Here is a 26,959-nt window from a genome sequence, read left to right as displayed (position 1 = left end):
GTTCTCTACATCTGTGTCAAGCATATGATTTTTATCCTTCATTTTGTTAATGTGTATCACACTGATTGACTTCTGGATATTGAATCATCCTTGCATCCCTTGAACAAATCCCGCTCGACCATAGTGTATGATTGTTTAAATGTATTGTTAAATTTGGTTTGCTAATATCTTGTTGAGGATTTTTGCATCTATGTTCATCGGGGATATTAGTCTGTTATTTTCTTTTCTTGTGGCATCCTTGTCTGATTTTGGTATCATGGTAGTGTTTGCCTTGTAAAATGAGTTTGGAAGTGTTCCTTCCTATATTTTGGAAGCGTTTGAGAAAGACGGGTATTCATTCTTTAAATGTTTGGTAGAATTCACCAGTGAAGTCCTGGACTTTTGTTTGTTGGGAGGAACAAAGTCTTAATTTTTAAAAAATAGACTATTCCTGGGAAAGTTATAAAACATCAAGAAGAAAAAAGGAAAATAAATGCAGTGGCATTGCACATTCAGTTTTATGTTTATTAAGAAAACTTATGGGATAATTGTTCAAATAGCTTTTCTGAAGGTTATACCTATACTGTTTGTTATATTTTCTCAATTCTGATTTACTACTGTATTTGTACATCTATTTCTCAGTCATTAGGTAGTCGTAAGAAGTTCTCTTTTATTATTTTTTTAAACATCTTTATTGGGGTATAATTGCTTTACAATGGTGTTAGTTTCTGCTTTACATCAAAGTGAATCAGTTATACATATACATATGTTCCCATATCTCTTCCCTCTTGTGTCTCCCTCCCTCCCACCCTCCCTATCCCACCCCTCTAGGTGGTCACAAACCACCTAGCTGATCTCCCTGTGCCATGCAGCTGCTTCGCACTAGCTATCCACCCTACGTTTGGTAGTGTATATATGTCCATGCCACTCTCTCACTTCGTCAGTTTACCCTTCCCCTTCCCCATATCCATAAGTCCAGGCTCCAGTAAGTCTGTGTTTTATTCCCGTCCTACCACTAATCTCTTCATGACATTTTTTTTCCCTTAGAGTCCATATATATGTGTTAGCATATGGTATTTGTTTTTCTCCTTCTGACTTACTTCACTCTGTATGACAGACTCCAGGTCCATCCACCACATTATAAATAACTCAGTTTCATTTCTTTTTATGGCTGAGTAATATTCCATTGTATATATGTGCCACATCTTCTTTATCCATTCATCTGTTGATGGACACTTAGGTTGCTTCCATGTCCTGGCTATTGTAAATAGAGCTGCAATGAACATTTTGGTACATGACTCTTTTTGAATTATGGTTTTCTCAGGGTATATGCCCAGTAGTGGGACTGCTGGGTCGTATGATAGTTCTATTTGTAGTTTTTTAAGGAACCTCCATACTGTTCTCCATAGTGGCTGTATCAATTTACATTCCCACCAGCAGTGCAAGAGGGTTCCCTTTTCTCCACACCCTCTCCAGCATTTATTGTTTCTAGATTTTTTGATGATGGCCATTCTGACTGGTGTGAGGTGATATCTCATTGTAGTTTTGATTTGCATTTCTCTAATGATTAATGATGTTGAGCATTCTTTCATGTGTTTGGTGGTAATCTATATCTTCTTTGGAGAAATGTCCATTTAGGTCTTCTGCCCATTTTTGGATTGGGTTGTTTGTTTTTTTGTTATTGAGCTGCATGATTTGCTTATAAATTTTGGATATTAATCCTTTGTCAGTTGCTTCATTTGCAACTATTTTCTCCCATTCTGAGGGTTGTCATTTGGTCTTGTTTATGGTATCCTTTGCTGTGCAAAAGCTTTTAAGTTTCATTAGATCCCATTTGTTTATTTCTGTTTTTATTTCCATTTCTCTAGGAGATGGGTCAAAAAGGATCTTGCTGTGATTTATGTCATAGAGTGTTCTGCCTATGTTTTCCTCTAAGAGTTTGATAGTGTCTGGCCTTACATGTAGGTCTTTAACCCATTTTGAGTTTATTTTTGTGTATGGTGTTAGGGAGTGTTCTAATTTCATACTTTTACATGTACCTGTCCAATTTTCCCAGCACCACTTATTGAAGAGGCTGTCTTTTCTCCACTGTATATTCTTCCCTCCTTTATCAAAGATAAGGTGACCATATGTGTGTGGGTTTATCTCTGGGCTTTCTACCCTGTTCAATTGATCTATATTTCTGTTTTTGTGCCAGTACAATACTGTCTTCATTACTGTAGCTTTGTAGTATAGTCTGAAGTCAGGGAGGATATTCCTCCAGCTCCATTTTTCGTTCTCAAGATTGCTTTGGCTATTCGGGGTCCTTTGTGTTTCCATACAAATTGTGAAAATTTTTTTCTAGTTCTGTAAAAAATGCCAGTGGTAGTTTGATAGGGATTGCATTGAATCTGTAAATAGCTTTGGGTAGTAGAGTCATTTTCACAATGTTGATTCTTCCAATCCAGGAACATGGTATATTTCTCCATCTATTTGTATCATCTTTAATTTCTTTCATCAGTGTCTTATAATTTTCTGCATACAGGTCTTTTGTCTCCTTAGGTAGGTTTTTTCCCAGATATTTTATTCTTTTTGTTGCAATGGTAAATGGGAGTGTTTTCTTAATTTCACTCTCAGATTTTTTATCATTAGTGTATAAGAATGCCAGAGATTTCTGTGCATTAATTTTGTATCCTGCTACTTTACCAAATTCATTGATTAGCTCTAGTAGTTTTCTGGTAGCATCCTTAGGATTCTCTATGTATAGTATCATGTCATCTGCAAACAGTGACAGCTTTACTTCTTCTTTTCCGATTTGGATTCCTTTTATTTCTTTTTCTTCTCTGATTGCTGTGGCTAAGACTTCCAAAACTATTTTGAATAATAGTGGTGAGAGTGGGCAACCTTGTCTTGTTCCTGATCTTAGTGGAAATGGTTTCAGTTTTTCACCCTTGAGAATGATGCTGGCTGTGGGTTTGTCCTATATGGCCTTTATTATGTTGAGGAAAGTTCCCTCTATGCCTACTTTCTGCAGGGTTTTTATCATAAATGGGTGTTGAATTTTGTCAAAAGCTTTCTATGCATGTATTGAGATGATCATATGGTTTTTCTCCTTCAGTTTGTTGATGTGGTGTATCATGTTGATTGATTTGTGTATATTGAAGAATCCTTGCATTCCTGGAATAAACCCCACTTGATCATGGTGTATGATCCTTTTAATGTGCTGTTGGATTCTGTTTGCTAGTATTTTGTTGAGGAGTTTTGCATCTATGTTCATCAGTGATATTGGCCTGTAGTTTTCTTTCTTTGTGACGTCTTTGTCTGGTTTTGGTATCAGGGTGATGGTGGCCTCATAGAATGAGTTTGGGAGTGTTCCTCCCTCTGCTATCTTTTGGAAGAGTTTGAGAAGGATAGGTGTTAGCTATTCTCTAAATGTTTGATAGAATTTGCCTGTGAGGCCATCTGGTCCTGGGCATTTGTTTGTTGCAAGATTTTAAATCACAGTTTCAATTTCAGTGCTTGTGATTGGTCTGTTCATATTTTCTATTTCTTCCTGGTTCCGTCTTGGCAGGTTGTGCTTTTCTAAGAATTTGTCCCTTTCTTCCAGGTTGTCCATTTTATTGGCATACAGTTGCTTGTAGTAATCTCTAATAATCTTTTGTATTTCTGCAGTGTCAGTTGTTACGTCTTCCTTTTTCATTTCTAATTCTATTGATTTGATTCTTCTCCCTTTTTTTCTTGATGAATCTGGCTAATGGTTTATCAATTTTATTTATCTTCTCAAAGAACCAGCTTTTACTTTTATTGATCTTTGCTATTGTTTCCTTCATTTCCTTTTCATTTATTTCTGATCTGATCTTTATGATTTCTTTCCTTCTGCTAAATTTGGGGGTTTTTTGTTCTTCTTTCTCTAATTGCTTTAAGTGCAAAGTTAGGTTGTTTATTCGAGATGTTTCTGAAGGTAGGATTGTATTGCCATAAACTTCCCTCTTAGAACTGCTTTTGCTGCATCCCATAGGTTTTGGGTCGTTGTGTCTCCATTGTCATTTGTTTCTAAGTATTTTCTGATTTCCTCTTTGGTTTCTCCAGTGATCACTTCGTTATTAAGTAGTTTATTGTTTAGTCTTTATGTGTTTGTATTTTTTACAGATCTTTTCCTGTAATTGATATCTAGTCTCATAGCACTGTGGTTGGAAAAGATACGTGATATGATTTCAATTTTCTTAAATTTACCAAGGCTAGATTTGTGACCCCAGATATGATCTATGCTGGAGAATTTTCCATGAGCACTTGAGAAAAATGTTATTCTGTTGTTTTTGGATGGAGTGTCCTATAAATATCAATTAACTCCATCTTGTTTAATGTATCATTTAAAATTTGTGTTTCCTCATTTATTTTCATTTTAGATGATCTGTCCATTGGTGAAAGTGGGGTGTTAAAATCCCCTACTATGATTGTGTTACTGTTGATTTCCCCTTTTATGGCTGTTAGTATTTGCCTTATGTATTGAGGTGCTCCTATGTTGCATGCATAAATATTTACAATTGTTATATCTTCTTCATGGATCGATCCCTTGATCATTATGTAGTGTCCTTCTTTGTCTCTTGTAATAGTCTTTATTTTAAAGTCTATTTTGTCTGATATGAGAATTGCTATTCCAGCTTTCTTCTGGTTTCCATTTGCATGGAATATCTTTTTTCATCCCCTCACTCTCAGTCTGTATGTGTCCCTAGGTCTGAAGTGGGTCTCTTGTAGGCAGCATATATATGGGTCTTGTTTTTGTATCCATTCAGCCAGTCTGTGTCTTTTGGTGAGAGCATTTAATCCATTTAAGGTAATTATCGATATGTATGTTCCTATTACCATTTACTTAATTGTTTTGAGTTTGTTCTTGTAGGTCTTTTGTTTCTCTTGTGTTTCTTGCCTAGAGAAGTTCCTTTAGCATTTGTTGTAAAGCTGGTTTGGTGGTGCTGAACTCTCTCAGCTTTTGCTTGTCTGTGAAGGTTTTAATTTCTCCATCAAATCTGAATGAGATCCTTGCTGGGTAGAGTAATCTTGGTTGTAGGTTTTTCTCCTTCATCATTTAAAAAATGTCCTGCCACTCCCTTCTGGCCTGCAGAGTTTCTGCTGAAAGATCAGCTGTTAACCTTATGGGGATTCCCTTGTGTGTTATTTGTTGTTTTTCCCTTGCTGCTTTTAATATGTTTTGTATTTAATTTTTGACAGTTTGATTAATATGTGTCTTGGCGTGTTTCCCCTTGGATTTATCCTTTGTGGGACTCTCTGTGCTTCCTGGACTTGATTGACTATTTCCTTTCCCATATTAGGGAAGTTTTCAACTATAATCTCTTCAAATATTTTCTCAGTCCCTCTCTTTTTCTCTTCTTCTTCTGGGACCCCTATAATTCGAATGTTGATGCGTTTAATGTTGTCCCAGAAGTCTCTGAGACTTTCTTCAACTCTTTTCATTCTTTTTTCTTTCTTCTGCTCTGCAGTAGTTATTTCCACTATTTTATCTTTCAGGTCACTTATCCGTTCTTCTGCCTCAGTTATTCTGCTATTGATCCCATCTATAGTATTTTTAATTTCATTTATTGTTTTGCTCATCGTTGCTTGCTTCCTCTTTATTTCTTCTAGGTCCTTGTTAAATGTTTCTTGCATTTTGTCTATTCTATTTCCAAGATTTTGGATCATCTTTACTATCATTCTGAATTCTTTTTTAGGTAGACTGCCTATTTCCTCTTCATTTGTTAGGTCTGTTGGGTTTTTACCTTGCTCTTTCATCTGCTGTGAGTTTTTCTGTCTTTTCATTTTGCTTACTGTGTTTGGGGTCTCCTTTTTGCAGGCTGCAGATTCGTAGTTCCCGTTGTTTTTGGTGTCTGTCCCCAGTGGCTAAGGTTGGTTCATGGGTTGAGTAGGTTTCCTGGTTGGGGGGACTAGTGCCTGTGTTCTGGTGGATGAGGTTGGATCTTGTTTTTCTGGTGGGCAGGTCCACGTCTGGTGGTGTGTTTTGGGGTGTCTGTAGCGTTATTATGATTTTAGGCAGCCTCTCTGCTAATGGATGGGGCTGTAGTGCTATCTTGCTAGTTGTTGGGCATAGGGTGTCCAGCACTGTAGCTTGCTGGTCATTGAGTGAAGCTGAATCTTGGTGTTGAGATGGAGATCTCTGGGAGATTTTTGCTGCTTGATATTACCTGGGGCTGGGAGGTCTCTTGTGGACCAGTGTCCTGAAGTTGGTTCTGACACCTCAGAGACACAGCTCTGATGCCTGGCTGGAGAACCAAGAGCCTTTAATCCACACGGCTCAGAAGAAAAGGGAGAAAAAATAGAAAGGAAGGAAAGAAAGGAAGAAAGGAGAAAGGAAGGAAAGAAGGAAGGAAGGGAGGAAGGAAGGGAGGAATAAAGGGAGGGAGGAAGGAAGGAAGGAAGAAAGAAAGAAGATAAAATAAAGTTATTAAAATAAAAAATAGTTATTTAGAAGAAAAATTTTTTAAAGTAAAAAAAAAAAAAAAAAAAACCAAAATGGGTTGGTCAGAACCCTAGGACAAATGTTGAAAGCAGAGCTATACAAACAAAATCTCACACAGCAGCACACATATACACACTCACAAAAAGAGAAAAAGAGGAAAATAATAATATATCTTGCTCCCAAAGTCCACCTCCTCAACTTGGGATGATTCGCTGTCTATTCAGGTATTCCACAGATGCAGGGCACTTCAAGTTGATTGTGGAGATTTAATCCGCTGCTTCTGAGGCTGCTGGGAGAAATTTCCCCCTCTCTTCTTTGTTAGCACAGCTCCTGGGGTTCAGCTTTGGACTTGGCCCCGCCTCTGTGCGTAGGTCGCCTGAGGGCATCTGCTCTTCACTCAGACAGGACGGGGTTAAAGGAGCAGCTGATTTGGGGGCTCTGGCTCGCTCAGGCCGGAGGGAGGGAGGGAGGGGCACGGAGTGCGGGGCAAGCCTGTGGCGGCAGAGGCCAGCGGGACGTTGCACTAGCCTGAGACGCGCTGTGCGTTCTCCCGGGGGAGTTGTCCCTGGATCACGGGACCCTGGCAGTGGCGGGCTGCACAGGCTCCCGGGAGGGGAGGTGTGGAGAGTGACCTGTTCTCGCACACAGGGTTCTTGGTGGCGGCAGCAGCATCCTTAGCGTCTCATGCCCGTCTCTGGTGTCCGCGCTGATAGCCGCGGCCCGCACCCATCTCTGGAGCTCCTTTAAGCAGCGCTTTAAATCCCCTCTCCTCACGTCCCAGGAAGCAAAGAGGGAAGAAAAGGTCTCTTGCCTCTTTGGCAGCTCCAGACTTCTCCCGGACTCCCTCCCGGCTAGCTGTGGCGCTGTAGCCCCCTTCAGGCTGTGTTCACGCTGCCAACCCCAGTCCTCTCCTGGCTTCCAACCGAAGCCCGAGCCCCAGCTCCCAGCTCCCCCCCACCCCAGCGGGTGAGCAGACAAGGCTCTCGGTCTGGTGAGTGCTGGTCGGCACCAATCCTCTGTGTGGGAATCTCTCCACTTTGCCCTCCACACCCCTGTTGCTGCGCTCTCCTCTGTGGCTCCCAGGCTTCCCCCCTCTGCCACCCGCAGTCTACGCCCGTGAAGGGACTTCCTAGTGTGTGGAAACCTTTCCTCCTTCACGGCTCCCTCCCACTGGTGCAGGTCCCGTCCCTATTCTTTTGTCTCTGTTTATTCTTTTTTCTTTTGCTCTACCCAGGTACGTGGGGAGTTTCTTGCCTTTTGGAAGGTCTGAGGTCTTCTGCCAGCGTTCAGTGGGTGTTCTATAGGAGCAGTTTCACATGTAGGTGTATTTCTGATGTATCTGTGGAGAGGAAGGTGATCTCCGCGTCTTAGTCTTCCGCCATCTTCTCTCCTCTCCCAAGAGGTTCTCTTTTAATAACAGCTTTATTGAGATACAATTCACATACCATATAATTCATCTATTTAAAGTGTATAATTCAGTGGATTTTACTATATTCACATGCAGCCATCACCACAGTTGATTTTAGGACATTTTCATATCCCCCCCAAAGCACCCCCTCTCTAGGCCATCAAAAATCTGCTTTCTGTTTCTATAGATTTGCCTATTCTGGATATTTCATGTAAATGGAATCATGTAATATGTGGTCTTTTGTGACAGGCTTCTTTTATAAGCATATGTTTTCAAGGTTCATCTAGGTTCTAGCATGCATTAATAATTCACTAATTTTTATGTCCAAATAATATTCCATTAGATATACTTTGTTTTATCCATTTATTATTTGCTGGGCATTTGCGTTGTTTCTACTTTTTGGCTATTATGAATAATGCTGCTATGAACATTCATATACAAGTTTTTCATTTCTCGTGAGTATATACCTAGGAGTGGAATTGCTAGGTCTGTGGTCACCCTTTAACTTCTTAGGAACTGCCAGACTGTTTTCCAAAGCAACAGTACCATTTTACATCCCCACTAGCAGTGTATGAGGGTCCCAATTTCTCCATATTTTTACCAACACTCATTATTATCTGTGTTATTTATTATAGCCATCTTAGTGGGTATGATGCGGTATCTCATGGTTTTGATTTGCATCTTCCTGATGGCTAAAAGTTTTGAACATCTTTTCATGTACTTGTTGGCCTTTCTTTTAGATAACTTACCTACTTCTAAATTGGGTTGATTAGGTTGTTGGGGCTTTTATTATGCAAGTCCCTTATCAGATGTATGGTTTGCAAAGACTTTCTCGTGGTTCCCTCTTTTTTAAAAAAAATTTTATTTAATTTATTTTTTTATACAATAGGTTCTTATTAGTTATCCATTTTATACATATTAGTGTATATATGTCAATACCAATATCCCAATTCATCACACCACCACGCCCCCACCACCACTTTCCCTGCATGGTGTCCATACATTTGTTCACTACATCTGTGTCTCAATTTCTGCCCTGCAAACCGGTTCATCTGTACCATTTTTCTAGGTTCCACATACATGTGTTAATATACAATATTTGTTTTTCTCTTCTGACTTACTTGAGTCCGCATGACATTCTCTAGATCCATCCACGGCTCTACAAATGACTCAGTTTCGTTCCTTTTTATGGCTGAGCAATATTCCATTGTATATATGTACCACATCTTCTTTAACCGTTCGTCTGTCGATGGGCATTTAGGTTGCTTCCATGTCTTGGCTATTGTAAGTGGTGCTGCAATGAACATTGGGGTGCATTTGTCTTTTTGAATTATGGTTTTTTCTGGTAATATGCCCTGTAGTGGGATTGCTGGATCATATGGTAATTCTATTTTCAGTTTTTTAGGGAACCTCCATACTGTTCTCCATAGTGGCTGTACCAATTTACATTCCCGCCAACAGTGCAAGAGGGTTCCCTTTTCTCCACACCCTCTCCAGCATTTGTTGTTTGTAGATTTTCTGATGATGCCCATTCTAACTGGTGTGAGATGATACCTCATTGTAGTTTTGATTTGCATTTCTCTAATAATTAGTGATGTTGAGCAGCTTTTCATGTGCTTCTTGGCCATGTGTATGGCCAAGACATTTCTTTGGAGAAATGTCTATTTAGGTCTTCTGCCCGTTTTTCAATTGGGTTGTTTATTTTTTTAATATGGAGCTGTATGAGCTGTTTATATATTTTGGAGATTAATCCTTTGTCCATTGATTTGTTTTCAAATATTTTCTCCCATTCTGAGGGTTGTCTTTTCATCTTGTTTGTAGTTTGCTTTGCTGTGCAAAAGCTTTTAAGTTTCATTAGGTCCCACTTGTTTATTTTTGTTTTTATTTCCATTATTCTAGGAGGTGGATCAAAAAAGATCTTGCTGTCATTTATGTCATAGAGTGTTCTTCCTATGTTTTCCTCTTAGTGTTTTATAGTGTCCACTCTTACATTTAGGTCTCTAATCCATTTTGAGTTTATTTTTGTGTATGGTGTTAGGGAGTATTCTAATTTCATTCTTTTACATGTAGCTTTCCAGTTTTCCCAGCAACACTTATTGAAGAGACTTTCTTTTCTACATTGTATATCCTTGCCTCCTTTGTCATAGATTAGTTGACCATAGTTGCGTGGGTTTATCTCTGGGCTTTCTATCTTGTTCCATTGATCTATGTTTCTGTTTTTGTGCCAGTACCATATTGTCTTCATTACTGTAGCTTTGTAGTATAGTCTGAAATCAGGGAGTCTGATTCCTCCAGCTCTGTTTTTTCCCTCAAGACCACTTTGGCTATTTGGGGTCTTTTGTGTCTCCATACAAATTTTAAGGTTTTTTGTTCTAGTTCTGTAAAAAATGCCATTGGTAATTTGATAGGGATTGCATTGAATCTGTAGATTGCTTTGGGTAGTATAGTTATTTTCACATTATTGATTCTTCGAATCCAAGAACATGGTATATCTGTCCATCTGTTTGTATCATCTTTAATTTTTTTCATCAGTGTCTTATAGTTTTCTGCATACAGGTCTTTTGTCTCCCTAGGTAGGTTTTTTCCTAGGTATTTTATTCTTTTTGTTGCAGTAGTAAATGGGAGTGTTTCCTTAATTTCTCTTTCAGATTTTTCATCATTAGTGTATAGGAATGCAAGAGGATTTCTATGCATTAATTTTGTATCCTGCAACTTTACCAAATTCATTGATTATCTCTAGTAGTTTTCTGGTGGCATTTTTAGGATTCTCTGTGTATAGCATCATGTCATCTGCAAACAGTGACAGTTTTACTTCTTCTTTTCCAATTTGTATTCCTTTTATTTCTTTTTCTTCTCTGATTGCCATGGCTAAGACTTCCAAAACTATGTTGAATAATAGTGGTGAGAGTGGACATCCTTGTCTCGTTCCTGATCTTAGAGGAAATGCTTTCAGTTTTTCACCGTTGAGAATGATGTTTGCTGTGGGTTTGTCATATATGACATTTATTATGTTGAGGTAGGTTCCCTCTATGCCCACTTTCTGGAGAGTTTTTATCATAAATGGGTGTTGAATTTTATCAAAAGCTTTTTCTGCATCTATTGAGATGATCATATGATTTTTATTCTTCAGTTTGTTAATATGGTGTATCACATTGATTGATTTGCATATATTGAAGAATCCTTGCATTCCTGGGATAAATCCCACTTGATCATGGTATATGAACCTTTTAATGTGTTGTTGAATTCTTTTTGCTAGTATTTTGTTGAGGATTTTTGCATCTGTATTCATCAGTGATATTGGTCTGTACTTTTCTTTTTTGGTAGTATCTTTGTCTGGTTTTGGTATCAGGGTGATGGTGGCCTCAGAGAATGAGTTTGGGAGTGTTCCTTCCTCTGCGATGTTTTGGAAGAGTTTGAGAAGTATGGGTGTTAGCTCTTCTCTAAATGTTTGGTAGAATTCACCTGTGAAGCCATCTGGTCCTGGACTTTTCTTTGTTGGAAGATTTTTTTTTTTTTTTCGGTGCGCGGGCCTCTCAGTGTTGTGGCCTCTCCCGTTGCGGAGCACAGGCTCCAGACGCGCAGGCTCAGCGGCCATGGCTCACGGGCCCAGCAGCTCCTCAACATGTGGGATCCTCCGAGACCGGGGTACGAACCCGTGTCCCCTGCATCAGCAGGTGGACTCTCAACCACTGCACCACCAGGGAAGCCCTGTTGGAAGATTTTTAATCACAGTTTCAATTTCATTACTTGTGATTGGTCTATTCATATTTTCTATTTCTTTCTGGTTCAGTCTTGGAAGGTTATATCTTTCTAAGAATTTGTCCATTTCTTCCAGGTTGTCCATTTTATTGGCATAGAGTTGCTTGTAGTAGTCTCTTAGGATGCTTTGTATTTCTGTGGTGTCTGTTGTAACTTCTCCTTTTTCATTTCTAATTTTATTGATTTGGGTCCTCTCCCTCTTTTCTTGATGAGTCTGGCTAATGGTTTATCAGTTTTGTTTATCTTCTCAAAGAACCAGCTTTTAGTTTTATTGATCTTTGCTACTGTTTTCTTTGTTTCTATTTCATTTATTTCTGCACTGATCATTTTTTTTTTTCGATACGTGGGCCTCTCACTGTTGTGTCCTCTCCTGTTGTGGCCACAGGCTCCGGATGCACAGGCTCAGTGGGCATGGCTCACGGGCTTAACCGCTCCACAGCATGTGGGATATTCCCGGACCGGGGCATGAATCCGTGTGCCCTGCATCGGCAGGCAGACTCTCAACCTCTGCGCCACCATGGAAGCCCTCTGCTCTGATCTTTATGGTTTCTTTCCTTCTACTAACTTCCGGTTTTGTTTGTTCTTCTTTCTCTATTTCCTTTAGGTGTAAGGTTAGATTGTTTATTTGAGATGTTTTTTGTTTCTTGAGGTAGGGTTGTACTGCTATAAACTTCCTTCTTAGAACTGCTTTTGCTGCATCCCATAGGTTTTGGATCTTCGTGTTTTCATTGTCATTTGTCTCTAGGTTTTTTTTATTTCCACTTTGATTTTTTCAGTGATCTCTTGGTTATTTAGTAACGTATAGTTTAGCCTCCATGTGTTTCTGTTTTTTATGTTTTTTTCCTTGTAATTGATTTCTAATCTCATAGCATTGTGGTCAGAAAAGTTGCTTGATATGATTTCAATTTTCTCAAATTCACTAAGGCTTGATTTGTGACCCAAGATGTGATCTATCCTAGAGAATGTTCTGTGTGCACTTGAGAAGAATGTGTAATCTGCTCTTTTTCGATGCAGTGTCCTATAAATATCAATTATACCTATCTTGTCTGTTGTGTCATTTAAAGCTTGTGTTTCCTTATTCATTTTCTGTATGGATGATCTGTGCATTGGTGTAAGTGAGGTGTTAAAGTCCCACACTATTATTGTGTTACTGTCGATTTCCTCTTTTATTGCTGTTAGTACTTCCCTTATGTATTGAGGTGCTCCTATGTTGGGTGCATATATATTTATAATTGTTATACCTTCTTCTTGGAGTGTTCCCTTAATCATTATTTAGTGTCCTTCCTTGTCTCTTGTAACATTCTTTATTTTAAAGTGTATTTTATCTGATATGAGTATAGTTACTCCAGCTTTCTTTTGATTTCCATTGGCATGGAATATCTTTTTCCATCCCTTCATTTTAGTCTGTATGTGTCCCTAGGTCTGAAGTGGGTCTCTTGTAGATAACATATATATGGGTGTTGTTTTTGTATCCATTCAGCAAGCCTGTGTCATTTGGTTGGAGCATTTAATCCATTCACGTTTAAGGTAATTATCGATATATATATATATATATATATATATATATATATATATATATATATATATATATATATATATATATGTTCCTATTACCATTTTCTTAATTGTTCTGGGTTGGTTTTTGTAGGTCCTTTTCTTCTCTTTTGTTTCCCACTTAGAGAAGTTCCTTTAGCATTTGTTGTAGAGTTTTGGTGGTGCTGAATTCTCTTAGCTTTTGCTTGTCTGTAAAGCTTTTGATTTCTGCATTGAATCTGAATGAGATCCTTTCTTGGTTGAGTAATCTTGGTTGTAGGTTCTTCCCTTTCATCACTTTAAGTATATCATGCCACTCCCTTTTGGCTTGTAGAGTTTCTGCTGAGAAATCAGCTGTTAACCTTATGCGAGTTCCCTTGCATATTATTTGTCATTTTTCCCTTGCTGCTTTCAGTAGTTTTTCTTTGTCTTTAATTTTTGCCAATTTGATTAGTATGTGTCTTGGCATGTTTATCCTTGGGTTTATCCTGTATGGGACTCTCTGCACTTCCTGGACTTAGGTGGATATTTCCTTCCCCTTGTTAGGGAAATTGTCAACTATAATCTCTTCAAATATTTTCTTGAGTCCTTTCTCTCTTCTCCTTCTGGAACCCCTATAATGCGAATGTTGTTGCATTTAATGTTGTCCCAGAGGTCTCTTAGGCTGTCCTCCTTTCTTTTCATTCTTTTTTTTTTTTTTGGTCTGTTCCTCAGCAGTGAATTCCACCGTTCTGTCTTCCAGGTCACTTATCCATTATTCTGCCTCAGTTATTCTGCTATTGATTCCTTCTAGTGTATTTTTCATTTTAGTTATTGTATTGTTCGTCTCTGTTTGTTTGTTCTTTAATCCTTCTAGGTCTTTGTTCAACATTTCTTGCATCTTCTCGATATTTGCCTCCATTCTATTTCCAAGATCCTGGATCATCTTCACTATCATTATTCTGAATTCTTTTTCTTGAAGGTTGCCTATCTCCACTTCATTTAGTTGTTTTTCTGGGGTTTTGTCTTGTTCCTTCATCTGGTACATAGCCATCTGCGCTTTCATCTTGTCTGTTTTTCTGTGAATGTGGTTTTTGTTCCACAGGCTATGGGATTGTTGTTCTTCTTGCTTCTGCTGTCTGCCCTCTGGTGGATGAGGCAATCTAAGAGGCTTGTGCAAGTTTTTTGATGGGAGGGACTGGTAGTGGGTAGAGCTGGCTTTTGCTTTGGTGGGCAGAGCTCAGTAAAACTTTAATTTGCTTGACTGTTGATGGGTGGGGCTGGGTTTCATCCCTGTTGGTTGTTTGGCCTGAGGCGACCCAAAACTGGAGCCTACCCAGGCTCTTTGGTGGGGCTAATTGCAGACCTTGGGAGGGCTCATGCCAAGGAGTATTTCCCAGAACTTATGGTGCCAGTGTCCTTGTTCTCATGGTGAGCCACAGACACCCCCTTCCTCTGCAAGAGACCCTCCAACACTAGCAGGTAGGTCTGGTTCAGTCTCCTATGGGGTCACTACTCCTTCCCCTGGGTCCCGATGTGCACACTACTTTGTGTGTGCCCTCCCAGAGGGGCGTCTCTGTTTCCCTCAGTCCTGTTGAAGTCCTGCAATCAAATCTTGCTAGCCTTCAAATTCTGATTTTCTAGGAATTCCTCCTCCCATTGCTGGACCTCCAGGTTGGGAAGCCTGACATGGGGCTCAGAACCTTCACTCCAGTGGGTGGACTTCTGTGGTGTATGTGTTCTCTATTTTGTGAGTCACCCACCCAGCAGTTATGGGATTTGATTTTGTGATTGCACCCCTCCTACCATCTCATTGTGGCTTCTCCTTTGTCTTTGGACGTGGTATCTTTTTTGGTGAGTTCCAGTGTCTTCCTGTTGATGATTGTTCAGCAGTTAGTTGTGATTCTGGTGCTCCCACAGTAGGGAGTGAGCACGTCCTTCTACTCTGCCATCTTGAACCAGTCTCCCCTTATTCCCTCTTTAAGTAGTGAGGGAAGAAAAACTACTTTTAAGTAACTACTGTGATCAATACTAAGTATTATACTTTAGCAATGCCAAACTAAAGAAATGATTCCTATGTTCCAGGATATTGGTTTCTTTGATGACCCAAGACTATGTGACATAATTGAAAAATAATGCAAAACAGTATGATATAAATGAGAACAGTATAATATAAGTGGCCCTGGATTCCAAGGAACCTAGGTTGAAAGTGATTGATTTAAAGTATTTATTTTGAGTAGGATAGCACACGTTAACTATTCACAACAACTTATATATATATATATATAAATTTATTTATTTTTGGCTGCATTGGGTCTTCACTGCTGTGCGCGGGCTTTCTCTAGTTGCGGTGAGCAGGGGCTACTCTTCGTTGTGGTGCACGGGCTTCTTATTGTGGTGGCTTCTCTTGTTGCAGAGTACGGGCTCTAGGCATGTGCGCTTCAGTAGTTGTGGCACACGAGCTCAGTAGTTGTGGGCTCTAGAGTGGACTCTAGAGTGCAGACTCAGTAGTTGTGGCACACAGGCTTAGTTGCTCCATGGCACGTGGGATCTTCTTGGACCAGGGCCCCAACCTGTGTCCCCTGAATTGTCAGGCGGATTCTTAACCACTGCACCACCAGGGAAGTCCTCATAACAACTTTTTAAAAATAATTTTTTAGTTTGATTCAGTTTCTATAGAATTTAGCTTATATACAGTATCACATTTTCGGAGCCAGTCCTTACTACTGGGCTGTAAATGTGGATGCTGTCTTTGATTACCAGTGTATTTCCAGCATTTGGCATGGTGCCTGATACAAGGCACATTCTGTTAAATGTTTGTTGAATGAATGAATGAACAAACACTGGTGTGGGCTTGAGGTCTCGGCATGTGATATTAAGCTCTTTTAAAAAGTTGTCACAAGGTGGAAAATGTTAGGGTGGAAAGAGCAAAAGGTAGAGGGGAGGCCTTCAGAGCTCTGCCACTGATGAGCTCTGTAGCACTGGCCTTTGTGGTCATATATCCTCATTTGTGAAGTGAGGGAATGTATTGGATCATCTCCCTCTTAATATTTTGAGGTTTATGAGCAGTATAAACTTAAAACATTTAGAACCAGCTAAAGAAACATGACCTCTAAGTAGAATCTTAGTGCACCATTAAGGTTTTGTGCTAAAATACCACTGACCTTTGCACCTGGCATTTCTGTAAAGTGCTAAGAAAATGGTATTTCTAGTATTGGAGGTACTAAGAAGGTATTCACAAGGAAGTATCTTAAGCATTCTCATTTAGTAGAATGTTAGGATAAATTTATCATTTTATTTATTTATACCCTGTCTACTTTCTTTCAAACAAAATTTGAGGTGGCAACTCAAGTTAGTATTTTTTTCCCTAAGGCACAGTTTCCTTAGATTCTGTTAGAAAACATTTTGTTATCTCTGTCTTTTAAACAACCTTAAACTTTTGTTGTTTCCATTTAAAAATAGGATCAGAATTGGAGAAATGGTTCAATAATGCTATTTTAACTTGAATGTCTGAAATTAACAGCTTTTGAACATTAAAAAGAATGCCTCTCTAGTGTATAATCTAATTGAATTGAAATATCTCCAGTGCTGCACATTTCAGCATAAGGAGGCTTTTACCGAGGCATGGCACAAACTCTATGATATTTATATATTAAATCAAATATCTTAAATTGCCCAGGGAAGCAAGACATTAACTTTGAGGAATAAGCTGCTCTGTTAATGAAGAAATAAGCAGTGAAAGAAAATCAGGGAATGGGTTTCCTCTAGCTAGAGTAACCAGATAGTTTTTAATAGCTCCAAATAGAAAACATGGTCTATCACAACAAAAAGATTTTGTGAAAGTGCTAATTTTCTGTTAAATCATTTCTTTTAGGTTAGAGAAAGGCCAACACTAGCTACTCTAAATGCCTATGTATATACTTTATGATAAACAAGCCAGTTACATTTTGTTTTAAATAAATGTTTTTTCTTCTGTAAAATCATGAGTCTTGAGTAAATGTCATCCTTGAATTTCACACATTCCACATTTCCTTAATAGAGACTCCAGTGTCCATAAAACACTGAAAATTCATTTCTTTAAAGAGGCTTACTTAAGCTTATTAGAAGTGTAAACATAACTGTTTATAGTTAGATCCATAAATCTCACCAGGTTTTGGCTTATGGAATCTAAAACTTTTTAAATTTTATCTTTTTTTTTTTTTAAGTCTTAGGCCCTAAGGTAATTGTATACAAATGTATAGCAAACAAATGTATGACAAATCTGACTAATTTGTTCAATATTTATATATTTGTATAGTAAAAGCATGTAAGTTAAAGCATGTTTATTTTACATTTATAGTTGATCAATAAACTTTAATATATCTGTTTTCTAGGTTTGGAATTTTATGACAAGCAACCCCCCTAGCCCTGGTAATTTAAAAGCTTTTGTTACTTAGATTTTAAATTACTCTGTTAAGTACGGAGTGCTTCTTTCAGAATTCAGCATATTTCCATGTGAATAATCTGATTTAACTAAGAAATATATCTGAACCAGTGTCCCTTATTGATCACAAACATTTAAAAATCTCCTTCATTTTAAAATCGCCTTTGACAATAGCCTAAATAATACTTTGGTTCATTAGTAATGCAAAACTTTTTTAAAGTAGAGGTATTTGATGGGAGAGAAGCCAATCCACTAACTTTTAAAAATTTGTTATACAGGATTAGCTGAACCATCCTTTGTTGCCAAACATGAAGATAGTTTGTTTAAGGATTTATTTCAAGACTACGAGAGATGGGTTCGTCCAGTGGAACACCTGAATGACAAAATAAAAGTAAAGTTTGGCCTTGCAATATCTCAATTAGTGGATGTGGTAGGTGTGCATATCATTCCATATTCAATTTCACACAGGTCTATGGAGAGCGTATTGTGTGCCCAGGCACGGTGCTCAGCTGCAAAGATTACAAAGGTGAATGAACATAGAGTCCTTTTCCTCCAGGAACTCACCAGGGAAAAACAATTATTACACCACAGACATAAGAATACTGTATGTTTATATAATCTTGTGTAGTTTAGAAATCATTTTATCTCATTTGGTAATTAAAATAGGTCTATTTTTAAATAAATTCAAAGATATTAAACCCTTTATATGGAAGTTTCTCCTTAAATGTATTAAAAAATATGACAAAAAAGTCAAAACTTTTAAAAGATAAAACCCAAGAGTTAGAGTTGTAGATTTTTAGGACTGAAAGGGGATCTCAACAGATCATTGCCTCAGTATCACACTTAAAACATTTCTTAGGTTTTTCCATGTGACATTTACCAGGTAGTAAATTCCCCATCGTAACTCGTTCTTTTTGTCAAGAGATTATTTCTATTTTAAACTAAAAGGTTCACGCTAATTTTTAAACTAGTTTCTTCTTTTTTTGATCATGTCAATCAATAATTGTTTCCCTGTTGTGTTCCCAGAATAGTCAAATATGTGTGTGTATGTATGTATGGATATAGATAACATTTATAGGTGTGCCTTTATTTTCTGATTAGAGAAGCAATGCATGATTTTTAGAAAGAGTTTAGAAAGTTCAAAAAAATACAAATAAGAAAATAAAACTTGACTGTAATTCTACCACCCAGAAAAGACCACTGGTAACATTTTGTTGTGTTTCTTGCCAGTTTTTTCTTTGTGAATATGTTACAAAATTGAAATATTATTTTAGATATAATTTTGATTACTGCTTTTTCCCCTATTGTTACATGATGAACATTTTCTTATGTTATTACATAATCTTCAAATGTAATTTTTAATGGCTATATTTCATTTATAATTTATTTAAACATTCTCCTATTGTTGGCAGAAGCTTGCTCCCAATTTTTCCTATTATAAAGGACAATGATGAATATTTGTACATAAATGTTTGAATTTCTCCTTTCCTTAAGAAAGGTGATGAATCAAAGGATATACATTTTTGAAGTCTGTTGACTGATATATGTAACCTAACTGCTTCCAGAAAGATTAGTGAATATGAACTCTGTGCTTGATCCTTTGCTAGGCAATACAGGAAGATTTTAAATATAAATTAAACATAGGGAAGTAGGAAGTAAGTTAGTAGGGCTTGCTTTCAACTTTTCTTTCTAGTGGGGACTGTGAACATGTAAATGGAGTAAGTGTAGAATGCTGCAGTACTAAATTGTGATGTCACAGAGATCTGGGATTTCAGATCTTGATTGAGATTATCAAAGAAGCCTGGGTAGAAGAAGTGGCACTTGAGCTGGGCTTGTGCTTAGTGTAGGATCTGGCATGCAGAGAGGAAAGAACTTTAATAACAAGGAACAGTATAATCACAGGTACATGAGCGATATTGAGCCTTTTTGTTCGGCTGTTTAGATCGATGGTCTGACTGGATGGTGGAGGAGGTGAGGAGTGATGCCTGTGTGCCACTGTGCCTTTGCTCCTGCCATTGCTTCTGTTTGGAGAACTTTCCTTCTCAGCACAAGCCATTTATCCTTCAAGGCCAAATTCATCTGTCAGACTCTGAAATCCAAACTTTTTTTTTTTTTTTTTTTTTTTTTTTTTTTTTTTTTGCGATACGTGGGCCTCTCACTGTTGTGGCCTCTCCCGTTGCGAAGCACAGGCTCCAGACGCGCAGGCTCAGCGGCCACGGCTCATGGGCCCAGCCGCTCCGCGGCATGCGGGATCCTCCCAGACCGGGGCACGAACCCGTGTCCCCTGCATCAGCAGGCGGATTCTCAACCACTGCGCCACCAGGGAAGCCCTGAAATCCAAACTTTTTAAGACAGTCTCTCTTCTGTTCCAGTTACACTGACTGGAACTCATGTGCTGGCAGGGCTGCCTCAAAGCAGAATGAGCTTTATAAGTCTTTGTGTCTGTCCCAGAGGCTAGCATGGTGTCTGGCACGTTAGTAAATGCTGAGTGAATGAGAGATCTGATGGGTAACAGACATGGTAAAAGCAGTACTTGAAGAGGATCAATAAGATAGTTAAATAGGTGGCTTCAAAGAGTGCAAGATTAGAAACTTGAGAGGCAAGTTAGACCAAATATGAGAAGGACCAGGACTTGACCACTGAATATGGAGGGAGGCGTCTTATTTTGAAGCCTAGGTGGTTAGAAGGGTAACCAATTTGAAAGAGAAAATTGGTTGTTATGGGGGCAGGGCAGAGAAGACGATGGGTTTGCTTTTGGTATGAGGTCATTGTGGTACATTCAAAAGAAAATGTTCACTGAGGCCCTTGGAAGGTCAAGACTGGCTCCGAGGTGAGAGATGAGGCCGAGGATGTCAGTTTGGAATTGCTGGCCTGGGGGTGATTGTTGAAAACTTTGAATTGATGCAGTTTTAAAGCAGAGAGAGCAGGAGCCTGATCCTTGAAGAACATTCATAGAAAGTGGTAGAAGCAAGGGTTAGCCAAGCAGAGACATTGAGGAAGGGTTGCTTCTTGAGAGAAGAGCCCAGAAAATATACGGTCAGTGACAATGAGCGGGGAGGAGGACTGGAGTCAAGGAAGATGAGGGTCACAGGCCCTGGACATTGATAGAAGCTTCACTGAATTGCTTCTCAGTGGGTTTATGTTCCATTTAATCACTAAGGTCTTTGTTCCGCAACCTGGTGATCATGTTTAGTGGCTCTTCCTTGAAGTTTCCTCAGATTCCTATCGTATTTCCTACGTGTTCTCGCTCTGTCTTTTTAAAATGTCAGTGTTGGCTTGTTTTGATTTTATTTTTATGGTCAGGTTAAAAAAAACCCTATTACCCCTAAAACTTTTCTGCTATGCTTATGAGTAGTTAACATTTCTTTATCTGTGGTTTCCTCCTGAGTGTCATCATACATTTGTCTTCACTCAGTTTGGGTTTTTTAAAAAAAATTAATCAATTAATTAATTAATTTATTTTTGGCTGCATTGGGTCTTTGTTACTGCACGCAGGCTTTTTCTAGTTGCGGCGAGAGGGGGCTACTCTTCATTGTGGTGCGCGGGCTTCTCATTGTGGTGGCTTCTCTTGTTGTGGAGCGCAGGCTTCAGTAGTTGTGGCTCACGGGCTCTAGAGCGCAGGCTTCAGTAGTTGTGGCTCACGGGCTTAGTCACTGTGTTGAACACGTGATAGATGCTCAAGAGATACTTGAGGTTAAAAGAGGGTGTATCCCCTAACGCAATGGCTAACCCACATCTTTGGGGCCAGTTGTGAACTTATGGGTTTTTCTTTTTATCTATGTTACTATTAAAGATACTAAGTATGGACTAGGTCCTAGCTCACAGAACAAAATCTACGTGTGTTCACATTTTTCTGGTGAAAAGGTCTATAATTTTCATTAGATTCTCAAAGATGACCTACTGCCATGTGGCATCACAGGTAATATGTTTACCAGAACTTTCCTAATTTTTAATGCCTCTGGTTAGAACTTTTGTCTGAAAGGCATATTCTAATACAGGGCTCAGCAGTTATTCTGGATGGTGTGTGACTTTGAGGTGGACAGTAGAGCTGGTGGTATAGTGTTTAAATTTAGGAGTTTTGAGTTCTAGAATCGGTTTTACCAATAATTGGTGGTCTGATTTTAAGCAAGTTGCCTCACTGGGCCAGTTTTCATATTTTCAAAATGAAGGGATTACAGTAGATAAAATCTCTAGGTCCTTTCCAGCTCTAGTGTTTTAATCAAGGAAAATTGCTCATTGGAAGACACAGTGTAAGAGGGATGGCCATGCTGTATTTCCTAGGACCCATTCTTTCCATGTAGGGACCTAACAGCTGTCTTTGTCCCTAGGGATGTGCTTTCTTCTGGCCTCCTCCTTTCTCCTAGGTCATTCACCTGTTGTTCGGATGGGATAGGGAATGGAAACACTCCAGTCACCTAAGCTATTTATATCCCATCCTCTCTACCCAACTGTAGGGATTGCCTCGTGCTTCTGTGTGTCTGTGTGCTCTGAGCAGTGTATCCTACACAAGGTCCGTTTGTGGTTGATGATCATGATGATCTTTTACTGGTTCAGTTGGCTCCATGATATTTCAGTAAAACTTAATGAAAGAGTTATCACTTTAATTAAGCCTTGAAAATTCAGTGAAGGACTGGCGTAAGTGAAGGCAAGACAGCAGGAAGGTGTAAGTAGCAAGGACCCCTGGTCCTCTAGAAAAGTAGGATGTAAAAGCTTTATGAAGTTGCCATTCAAGGCTCTGACCTCCATATTTTTTTCTACGTAACAGCTCCATGGAGAGATTCAAATGTGTGCCTCAGCAGAAGCAAATGACAAGTTATAGTCCCTCAAGAATGCATACATTGTATCTCACTGATTGTAAGATGCACATTTTTCCACATTTTAGCACTTCTGAAGTCAAGATGTCTTATAATTAATGACAACTTACAATTCATTATCAGCCTTTTTCTTTCTTAGTGCTAAGTACATAAAATAATGTTGTGATTCTTAGATTGCATCTTAGATTTGAGGAAATGTAGTAGCTGAGACTATTAAGATTAAATCTAAAAATGCCAATGGTGTCCTTTCGGGAAGCTTATCTGAAATACAGAGTATGTTGGAAGGAATATGTGAAATTAGCCTGGTAAAAAGATCCTGCTTTTCTAGAGAACCGGATTGATGAACAGAACATAGGTACTATATAGAAAGGAGTGTTTATATAAAACTGAGAAAATTCTTATTTAAAGGATTATTGTTTCCGTAATTGAAATAATCAGCCTTATTTAAATTTTTATTTCATAGGATGAGAAAAATCAGTTAATGACAACCAATGTCTGGTTGAAGCAGGTATGTATACAATTCAAAGAGCCACCCAACTGTTGACTGGTGCCACTGTTATTACAGGGTTTGTAGCATGAGTATCTGGTCTTGGTGGATTGGCAGGAGGTAGAAGGATGAAGTAGATGGAGTCTTGTATTCATTCAGTTAATATTATTTGAGTGCCTGCTATATGCCAGGCACTGTTCTGGGCACTGGGGAAGCAGCAGTGAACAAAACAGACAAAAGTCTAGGCCCTCAAGGAACTTCATTCCAATGGGGGGAATAATTAGGAAGTTGTATAGTACCTTTCAAGCTGATAAGCTTGGAGAAAAATACACTGGGAAAGCGGATAGGGAGTGTTGGGGACTGTACTTTTAAATAGGATGGGCAGGGGAAGTACCACTGAGAAGGTAATAGTTGAACAAAGACTTGAAGGAGGGGGAGAAGCAAACTATGTGAGTATCTGAGGGAGGACTGTTCCAGGCAGAGGGACACAAACATGCAAAGGTCCTGAGGCTGGAGGGCACCTGGCATGTTCACGGAGCAGCAGCAAAGAAGCCAGCTGGCTGGAGGTGAGTGGCTGTGGGACAGGTGTAGGAAATGAGGTCAGTGAAGCAACAGGCGGCCGATGGGTGTTCCTAGCATAGGTTATGAGTAGTGGCTTCTAGGCCACTGTAGGATTTTGGCTTTTACTCTTACGTGAGATGGGAACAGGCAAGAATGTAATGATTTAATTTTATGTTCATAGTCTCTCTTATATGAAGGACTTCTTTTCTTTCTGGGCCAGATGTCCCCAACTGCTGTTGAGTGCTTCCCTTTGTTTGTTCTTTATTATTGCTGATTTTTAATACCTACTGCCAGTTTCCTAACCCCCAGTTCCTGAAAGACATGTGTGCTTTCCTTGGGGTGCAAGTCTTGATGTGATCACAGAGTTGTTACTGTGTGGAGGTGGGACAAGGTGTTTAACTATGTGGAATGTGTAATAAATCCAACTACTCTTTGCATGGACCAGTCCAGCCAGTCATTGACAAGACAGCTAGAAAAGAGAATGCTTCCCTTGAACTTGGACTTTAGGTGCCCATGGCTGCAGCTCCTGGGCATGGTCAGCTGGTGGGAGAAGAGGTGTTGAGCAGATCCATGAACGTACGCAGCTCTGGTCCTCGCCTGTGTCTCCTGAGGACCATGGCTAGAGCCACCACATGAGGGGACAGGGCTATATACTCCAGTGCCCATAAGAAGGACGTGGAGGTGAGTTTTCTTTATTGGGAGTAGAGGTGACTTCGTGTCTAAAATGTCTGGGTTTGGCAAAGAGAGTATAGCTTTCAGTGTCTTTGACCGTTAATTTTATTGAAATTGAGTCAGTTTTCTTTGTTTTAAAGGAATGGATAGATGTAAAATTGAGATGGAACCCTGATGACTACAGTGGAATAAAAGTTATACGAGTCCCTTCAGACTCTCTCTGGACTCCAGACATTGTTTTGTTTGATAAGTAAGTTATATCCAGAATACCATTTTCTGTTTTCAAAAGAAAACAACTGTATTACCATTAGGCACTAGTAATTTTTTCTTCCTTTTGAAAATTGTTTAGCTATAAAGTCAGAGGACTTAATCTTGTGTTCTCTCATTTCATGAACCTACAAATAGGTTCTGTGGATCCTCTCCCTTTTTTGGTATATTGTTTTCTGATCATAAGTGTTCTCGGATTTCAAAAATTTGTAAAACATTTGGGAAGTCCAAAAAGGTATAAGGAAGTTGGGGGGAATATAATCAATCCCGTTATACCATCACTTGGTGGCAACCACTGTTATAAACTTACACGTATGGTGGACTTACTCTGTGCCTGGCATTATGCTTGGTGCCTTATCTTTATTCATTCAGTTCTCAAGATAACCTTATGAACTAGGTATGATCACATCTATTTGACAGATGAGAAAATGGAGGCCAAAGATAGTTACACTTGTCCAGGATCACACAGCTTACACGTGGTGCGTGGGGTGTAGCCTGACATCCCCATTTACACTCTTATTTTCTAGACTACATATTTGGCAGGCTGCCTTCCAGATGTTTTGGTAATGGTTAAAAACAGTTAAGGTCATAGTTTATGTTTAAATGTGCATCCTTCTAATTTTGCTTTAAATACTGTATAATAATTTTCCCACAGTGAGGAATATTGGATTCATTATTAACTCATATTTGTAGGTATTCTACCTAAGTGTGTTTTGAGGATGGTTTTTAACTTAGGGGAGAGGATACTTCTGGATGCCAGTTTCACTTTTTTCTAGGACCAACCACTCCAGGACGTTTCTGGGAATTTGTGCTTATCCTAATGCACTTTGTCTTGTTTGCAAGAAGGCATTGACATGAGGACAGAGCAAATGCTAAGCAAAAAATATCTTTCACTTTTCAAACCTTTACCTCCATGCTTCTCAACATGCAAGGAGTGAACAAAGCATGATGCAGCTTCCTGGAACATCATTTTACTCTAAGTCATTGCAAACATTTTTATATTTAACATGGATATATTACATAGGAGTGTGCAAAAGTCACATGAATATTAAGATAGAGAACAATATTTCGAAGATAGCTCATGTTGGTGGTGATGTTTCTTGCTAGACTTCTCCAGTGCGTGAGTTCACATGATGGCAGAGTTGGAGAGGGACGGCTGTTTTCCAGGGCTGTGCCCAGCTTGGGGCTATTGTTCTTTCCCTGTCAGTGTAGGAAGCGTCCAGTATCTGTCATGGAGGGAGAAGAGCATTGAGGGGAGAGGGGGGCATCTAGGAATGTGGATTCAGGTTCTGGCTCTGTGCACATCCATTGTTATAAATAGCCTAATTACATTTTGTGTGTAATCAAAGTGAAATCATTTCAACCACTTGAATCTCAGGATTCTGTGAATATAGATCTGTCAGTCCTGGAGTAGATATGGAAATAGGGGTTTAGTTTCAATGGAGTTAGATATTTAAGGGCAGTGTCCTTGAACTAGAGTCCCCTACATAGAGCAGGTATATCTCAAGTGTAATAATTTTAAAAGTATTTCATGCTATGGTATAGGTTTTCTATTAGGCTTGTAAAACGCACTACCGGGTTGTTTAATCTCTGCATTGTTACTGTGCATGTGTGTATTTCAGTGCAGATGGACGTTTTGAAGGGGCCAGTACGAAAACTGTCGTCAGGTATGATGGCACTGTTACCTGGACTCCACCGGCAAACTACAAAAGTTCCTGTACCATTGATGTCACATTTTTCCCATTTGATCTCCAAAACTGTTCCATGAAATTTGGTTCCTGGACTTACGATGGATCACAGGTTGATATAATTTTGGAGGACCAAGATGTTGACAAGAGAGATTTTTTTGATAATGGGGAATGGGAAATTGTGAGCGCAACAGGAAGCAAAGGAAACAGAACCGACAGCTGTTGCTGGTATCCTTACATCACTTACTCATTTGTAATTAAGCGTCTGCCTCTCTTTTATACCTTGTTCCTTATTATACCCTGTATTGGGCTCTCATTTTTAACCATACTTGTCTTCTATCTTCCTTCAAATGAAGGTGAAAAGATTTGTCTCTGCACTTCAGTACTCGTGTCTCTGACTGTCTTCCTTCTTGTTATTGAAGAGATCATACCCTCATCTTCCAAAGTCATACCTCTGATTGGAGAGTACCTGGTGTTTACCATGATTTTTGTGACACTATCCATCATGGTCACTGTCTTTGCTATCAACATCCATCACCGTTCTTCCTCAACACATAATGCTATGGCTCCGTGGGTCCGCAAGATATTTCTTCAGAAGCTTCCAACACTGCTTTGCATGCGAAGTCACGTAGATAGGTGCTTCAGTCAGAAGGAGGAAACTGAGAGCAGCCGTGGACCAAAATCTTCTAGAAACACACTGGAAGCTGCACTTGATTCCATTCGCTACATCACAAGGCACGTCATGAAGGAAAATGATGTCCGTGAGGTCTGTGACCGAGTATTTACAAATGCAGATCTGTTTTGATTCTAAGTTGGGCAAACAGCATGACCCTTAAGACTAAGCATAGACTGAGGGCCAGAGATGTTGACACACTGTTCTGTAAAAATCTTTACTAAAATTTCAGTTAAAACATCTGCAAAATGTGGCATGTACACAAATC

General features: G+C 39.1%; 1 protein-coding gene across 3 annotated transcripts in view; it reads left to right on the top strand.

The window, feature by feature from the left end:
• Positions 1-26,959, top strand: part of CHRNA5 (cholinergic receptor nicotinic alpha 5 subunit) — a 61,642-nt gene that overhangs the window by 30,592 nt on the left and 4,091 nt on the right. The window contains exons 2-5 of one of the 3 annotated variants that reach the window (XM_067029427.1): positions 17,808-17,920; positions 22,807-22,851; positions 24,204-24,313; positions 25,953-26,784. In XM_067029427.1, coding sequence (XP_066885528.1) covers positions 17,808-17,920; positions 22,807-22,851; positions 24,204-24,313; positions 25,953-26,784 — 1,100 coding nt within the window. Of the gene's footprint in view, positions 1-17,807; positions 18,056-22,806; positions 22,852-24,203; positions 24,314-25,952; positions 26,785-26,959 lie in introns of all 3 variants that reach the window. The other 2 variants (XM_059058162.2, XM_059058163.2) reach the window with 2 other exon arrangements.

Source organism: Kogia breviceps, chromosome 3 (genome assembly GCF_026419965.1).
Source record: "Kogia breviceps isolate mKogBre1 chromosome 3, mKogBre1 haplotype 1, whole genome shotgun sequence".
Classification (NCBI taxonomy): domain Eukaryota; kingdom Metazoa; phylum Chordata; class Mammalia; order Artiodactyla; family Physeteridae; genus Kogia; species Kogia breviceps.
Note: the sequence above shows the minus strand (reverse complement) of the source record. Positions and strands in the feature narration are given on the sequence as shown.